Source organism: Physeter macrocephalus, chromosome 2 (assembly GCF_002837175.3).
Source record: "Physeter macrocephalus isolate SW-GA chromosome 2, ASM283717v5, whole genome shotgun sequence".
NCBI classification, from domain to species: Eukaryota; Metazoa; Chordata; class Mammalia; order Artiodactyla; family Physeteridae; genus Physeter; species Physeter macrocephalus.
Window position 1 is genome coordinate 134,432,973 of NC_041215.1, and position 6,304 is coordinate 134,439,276.

A 6,304-nucleotide genomic window follows, 5' to 3' on the forward strand; every position below is an offset into this window, starting at 1 on the left:
ATCACATGTCCATCACACACCACTGTCACTCTCGGCAAGACAAGCTACAAACACGGACACCCGATATAAGGTGAGATATTTAATAGTGATCAAAGCGTGAGTAAAATCCACGGTCTCCAAAACCCAACCCCAGGAAACTAAAATCGTGGCTGCTCTATCGTGAAGACCTTCTTGCTCCCAAGATGGCGCACGGCACCCTCCCAGGGGCACTTTCACCACCCACACCAATGACTTTTCACTACCTTTAAGCCCTGCTTGGTCTTCTGAGGGAAGAATTTACTTTTGTCGTTAAGTGGTGTTTATTTGAGGTTATCACTGAACGTCTCGCTTGAAAGCTCCCACCAGCAACACCACCTTCCTTCACCTGCCCTGAGGCTGAACTAGAACGCCACGAAAGACCGTGCTCACCGCAAGGGCTCTGGCCACTCAGACACGGTTCCTTTATAGAAGGTGACACTTTTCTTTTTAAAAAAAAAAAAATTACAACACCAGAGAAACGATACCTGCCGAGAATGAACGTTATTTGCTGCAATCCTGTTTCTGCACGTATCCAGGCCCTAATCTGGACAAACGACCAGGGACTTTCAAAAAACTGAACGCCAAACACAGAAATCACTGTCACATTAAAAATACAACAGCCTGCGGTTCCTCTCCCAGACACAGCCAGGGGCCAACAAAGCAGCACAGAATGGGACTGAGAGACATGGGGTGGGCCCCGTAGGGCCCTTCTGGGAACCCAGACAAACAGATGGGTAACCAGGCCCCAAGCCAGATTCAGCTGCCCAGATTAAGTAAAAAGCAGTGAGTGTATTAATTCTCAAAAGGTGAATCTGACTCACAGGAACCGCCCCCCCCCACCCAACCCGTGCAGGCCAGACCATTTTGCTCCACAAGCTACACAAACTAAGAAGCAGAGGGTGACCCCAGGCTGTCGAGCAGGGGCGACGGAAAGCACCCTAGTCCGGCACTACCTCTTCTCCGCCCCCAGGCAAGATGCCGCCTGCATTTCTGGGTGACTGTTCTACGTTTATCTTCCCTGCTGGACTTTCACTTCACCAAGACAGGGGCCCTGACTGTGCTTCCAGGCATGAGCAAGCCTGGTGCTCAACTAAGGGAACGAACGAACGAACGCAACAACCAACCTACTTCGCTTCCTCCTGACAGCGAGAAGCTAACAGAGAACCTCCCTCCTGAATCACCTTCCAGGAGATATGTGACAACGACACCAGCAAAACCATCCCACTTCTCCATTATTTTCGCATTCTGTCTTCTGTTTTAGGACAGTTAAAGAAGCAAAGACTAAGGTCCCTGGTCTCTTACAAAGCAAGCTGGGCAGTCAGCTGATCGGGAGCTGGGCCTGCAGGAGCAGGTGGAGGTCAGAGCTGGGGTAACACACCAGGTCTGGATGCTTCTTCGATCGATAAGCTAATGGTTACACAGAAGTCACATGCTTTTAAAAAAAATTTTCTACCATGCAAAGATATAAAAAGTGCACAAATAAAAGTAAGCCCTAGGGCACAGAGAAAGCCCTGAAGTCAAAAAAGAAATCCAGATAAACCGAGTCCGTGAGTGGGCACTGAACCTGTGCAGTGAAAGTGTACCCTGCCCCCAGCCTGCCCCGGCTACGTGGGCAGGACCCAGATGCTCCGTTTTAATGACAAAATGGTTAAGGCTCTAGGCTCCCGGCTCCCGAGACTGGGGTCCAATCCACGCGAGTACCTTTGGTCAAGTTACGTGACTTTTCTGAGCCCCGAGTTCTTTAGCTATAAACCTTCCAAGTTTTTTTTTTTTTTTTTTTTTTTTTTTCTTCCCTTGAAGATTAAAAAGGATGGTTATTGCTAATGATTTCCAAGTACTGAGTATATTCCCCATTCGGTTAACCGCTACTTTTACCACTAACAATTCAAGAGTTTACGATTAACAAATAAAAATGTTTGCCATCTAATTACCACATAAGATATGCAGAGTAACCCCAATTTTACTTTAGAAACTTAACCTTCATGTAAATAAAAATATTTTAAGAATAAAATCACAACAGTCACAGAAGCTGCAGTATCATGGATGTTATTCCCTTTGCAGACTTGGTACAATCCAAACGCTCAACGGGAATGTACCGTTTCTAAAATAACAACAAAATGTTCTGGAAATCTCGCAAGCCTGTGAAAACTCACACCTCGAGTTTAACGTGGTTCTCACACCAGTGGAATCACTGAGGAGCTGCCGAGGCATGGGAACGCTGGCACTTTAACCAACGGCTCTTGGAGAGGTCCTTCCTCATGCTTCCCTTGCCAGCTTCCAGCTTGAGGATGACAGAGAAGTGCCCCCAGCGCGGCGGCGCCCGCCCACTGCCTCGGAGACCCTGGACGCTGGGCAGGGACGCTCCATAACTTGTCATCCCTGAGTACTAAATTACTACGTACGAGAGGAGTTCACTTATGTACGGGAAGTTCACACTGGCAAACCTCCATCAACGTACAAGGAAAGCAGTCACCGTGGGGGAGAAACTCATCCGTGCAACTCAGTGCCGATCCTCTACGTCAGGCACGCGCAGACCTTCTGTAAAAGGCCCCAGGGTGTCTCAGGCCTTCCTGGCCAAAAGGTCCTGCTGGAACCACTCAACTCTGCGGCAACACCCAAGAGCAGCCCAGCCCACCCCTCCCGCAGCCTGCAAACAGAGAAGCCTGTTTATAGAAACAGGCTGTTGGCCAGATTTGGCCCCTGGGCCCTAGTCTGGAGACCTTTCATCTGTTAATACTCCACCGTAACCATCACCGGGGTTTCCACTATCCGGGCGACGGCAGCCTCGCCCCCTGGGGCCCACCCCTCGGGAGAGCCCCACAGGCTTCCGTACATCATGCCTCGCGGTGTCGCTAACGTTCAAGGAGCTGCAGAAACTGGCCCTGAACGGCTGTCAGGTGGGGTCTGCTCCCCAGCACGGGTGGGCAGGGCCCGAGGAGGCCCACGTGAACGTGCGGTGAAGGACAAAGGGGACGCAGAGCCCTCCCTGGGGACTGGGGGCCGTTCTCGTTCTCGGTAGACTCCTGAGCTGGGAGAGGCGGTAAGGAATGTGACGTAGAGGGACTAACTAAGATAAATGTGCTGAGAAACGGAAGAGGCTGATAATTATCTGGGAGGCGGATAAGAGGAAAGAGATGGCAAGCTGAGAAAAGGAACTGGCTGCTAAGGCAAGTGGAAGAAAATGCAAAGTTAAAAGATGGACACACTCTTTGAAATTTAATAAAATGGCGAGAGTGTGGAATTCCTATAGTTTCCTCTGAAAGCTCGTTTGGACATCTTTTAAAAAAAAGCGTAACCTGCCCGGTCTGGGGAAGTGCTGGGAGCGCCCCATCATTACCACTCTTCCTGGCATTAACAGTCTCCCCAGGGCAAGGCCTCCACCACCCCAGGAGCAGGGGCAGCCTCCAAGGAGACCAAGCCCGGCCGCCCTGCTCAGCCCCCAGCAAGCCCGGGCACAGAGCTGGGGAAGCAGAGGTAGGTCTAAACCAGATTAGCCAGAAGAGGAGGGGGCCTCTGCCGGGAGCACCCTTCTCCCGGGTCTTTGACGCTATAACCTACCCCGGACCCTCCCCGACCCCACGAGACCAGAGACCACCTTCCCTGCTCCAGACCCCCCCACCGCCCGCTCACATCCCCACCTGCTCTCCCCGCCGCCCTCCGGGCCTGGTATCTGCCATCACAGCCGTGTACGGGGGAACCTCGGCTCCGCCAGGAGAATTTCCCGCCTGAGGGGTGGCCGTCCTGGAGGTGAGGGATCAGGAAGGAGGCCAAGACAAGACACAACTCCCGAATGCTGGCGCTCACTCCCAGCCACCGGTCCTAAGGCGCAGTTACTCGTGGCCAAACTTGACTCTCTCCTTTCTGCTTACTCTCCTCCAAACCGAACATGAAATACTTAAACCTTTTTTCTCTTAATGGGGCTGAACAAAGAACGAGCATCTACAGCGAAGCAGAAGTGACGCGTGCGCATGTCTGACACGTCCTGCGCGTAAGTGACCATTTGAGAAATGCCTCATCCTGTGCGCAGAGGTCACCAGTGGTACACACAGGACCGTTTCAGGCTGGATGCTTTAGGGCGGATGCTCAGGGCAGCCCCGGAGCGCGACCTGGGGCTGAGGGTCCCCTCCCTGTAGGGGGCGCTCCGGCTCACGTCATCCGCGTGGACCAGCGACCGGTGTGAGGTGAATGGGTGCCGCATGCACAGCGTGAGTATTTACCGTCCTGGAAGACCCTCTCCACGTTCAGCCCGTACGTGGCGCACGTCTCGTAGTACGTGCACCTCTTGAGGTCGCTGGAGAGCTTCCGCGCCCTGGCGTCGTCGATGACCCGCGGGTTGGTGGAGCTGATGGCATCTGCAACAGACCGACAAGAAGCGGCGACACGGTGACCACGAGCGGCCGGGGGGCGTCCCGCCACTCACGGCCCCCAGGAGCTCAAAACCTGCCCCACACTCAGCACTGCTGGGATTCTTTTCAGGACCCGGAGCTTTCAAAACATCGTTTATCCCCAAAATAATCATCCCAGACACCACAATGATCAGGTGTTTCAGAGGATCCCGCTTCTGAATGTGAAATAAAAGAATGTCCCCAAAGACCAGAAGGAAAGGGTAAGAGTTAAATGTGGCTCCGGAGGAAAATGCTTTAACAAGGAGAACTACACGGTCACTACGTGCGGTGACCTTCTCGGCACACGGCACCCGGGAAACGCACGCCCTCCATCTGCCCGCTGGACACATGCTCACGGGGCCCTGTTGGGTGCCTGGCCCAGTTCTAGGCACGGGGATGCCCCCGAGGGAACAAGAGGGACAAAGATCTGTGCTCTCACAGAGGGGACATTAGGTCAGCTGGGGAGGGAGGCAGAAAACAAGTAAGACAAAAACGAGGAAGGACGACGGGTGTAGGATGGGATGTAGGGTAGGAGCTGGGTCACAGGGCAGGCGTCAGAGAAGCCACACCTGTAGCAGCTGGCGGGTGGGGGAGGGTGTCTGGGGCAGGGGGCGGCAGAGCGCCTACCGCTTTAAGGGGGACCCAAGGGCGAGGCAGGAGCGGGAGGGGGCCTGAGGCACCGGAGGGGGTGTCGCAGACTAGTGTGCGAACCACGTTGGCTCTTAACAGGTGGCTCGGGTGGGGGACTTCCCTGGCGGTCCAGTGGTTAAGACTTCGCCTCCCAAGGCACGGGGTGCGGGTTCGATCCCCGGTCGGGGAGCTGAGATCCCGCATGCCTCGGGGCCAAAAAAAACCAGAACATAAAATAGAAGCAATATTGTAACAAACTCAACGAAGACTTTAAAAGTGGTCCACATCAAAAAAAAAAAAAAAAAAAAAGATGGCTCGGCTGGGAGACACCCCTCACCTCCTTCAGGACCTGTGTACACATGGCGGCATCTGAGCCGCGAAACACATGTCAGGCACCAGCCACGAGTCTCCTAATAAAAAGAAACGCAGCCCCCTTTCTTTTTTTTCAGCTCGGCATCCACGAGGCCCCCTCCCCCTCCCCGTTCATTCTGTTACTGCTGAGTAACTGGGGGGCAGCCACGCGCCCCGCACGCAGGACCAGAGGACGGGCTGAGACCTTCCGGGCGGCGGGCCTCCCTGCGACAACACGCCCTTTACAGGGGCTGCTCCAGGCGGGGAATTGTCCCCGAGGGCACGAAAGCTCCCGAGTTACAGGAAACACTCAGCATTCTCTTTAACCAAAAACCCACCAAGGGGATTTTCTGTACTAGCCCAGGGAAAAGCAGGGTAAGTCACACAAGACAGTGACAACCTTTTAAATGTCTGCTGTTGCTCAGGAAGTGCCTGAGGCACTCAAATTTCTGGAAGTAGTAAACAAAACGGACATCTTGAGGGAATAACTTATTGATTTTTTTCCCCTCTTTCTCTTTGCCTTACTCCCTATGGTTTTCTTTTTTTCCTAGTCCCATGGAATAGGCTTAACCGATGGTTCTGAATTACTTCTCGGGAAACTAACTACGATCCAGGACCCTTCCCCTGACAATGACCGGAGCCACCTCAAATAGATGTTCCAGAACATTCCCTGGCAGGGCCTGTTAGAGGGATTTCTTCAAACAGTATCTCGTCCTGTCTTCTTACCTTACAGAATAAGAAATTTGACTTGGATTTCATAACACTTAAGGAAAAGAAGGGGTTTTTTTTGTTTTTTTTTGTTTGTTTGTTTGTTTTGTGGTACGCGGGCCTCTCACTGCTGTGGCCTCTCCCGTGGCGGAGCACAGGCTCCGGACGCGCAGGCTCAGCGGCCGTGGCTCACGGGCCCAGCCGCTCCGCGG

At 53.4% G+C, this 6,304-nt stretch overlaps 1 protein-coding gene across 1 annotated transcript in view; it reads right to left on the reverse strand.

Annotated features, from left to right (window-relative positions):
- The window catches only part of AGAP1 (ArfGAP with GTPase domain, ankyrin repeat and PH domain 1), a 339,370-nt gene extending 334,634 nt beyond the window's left edge, over positions 1–4,736 (reverse strand). Inside the window, exons 1-2 of the mRNA XM_055079504.1 lie at positions 4,715–4,736; positions 4,236–4,370 (exon numbers count right to left, since the gene is read on the reverse strand). Coding sequence (XP_054935479.1) covers positions 4,236–4,370; positions 4,715–4,736 — 157 coding nt within the window. The remainder of the gene's footprint in view (positions 1–4,235; positions 4,371–4,714) is intronic.
- Between the last annotated feature and the right edge of the window lie 1,568 nt (positions 4,737–6,304).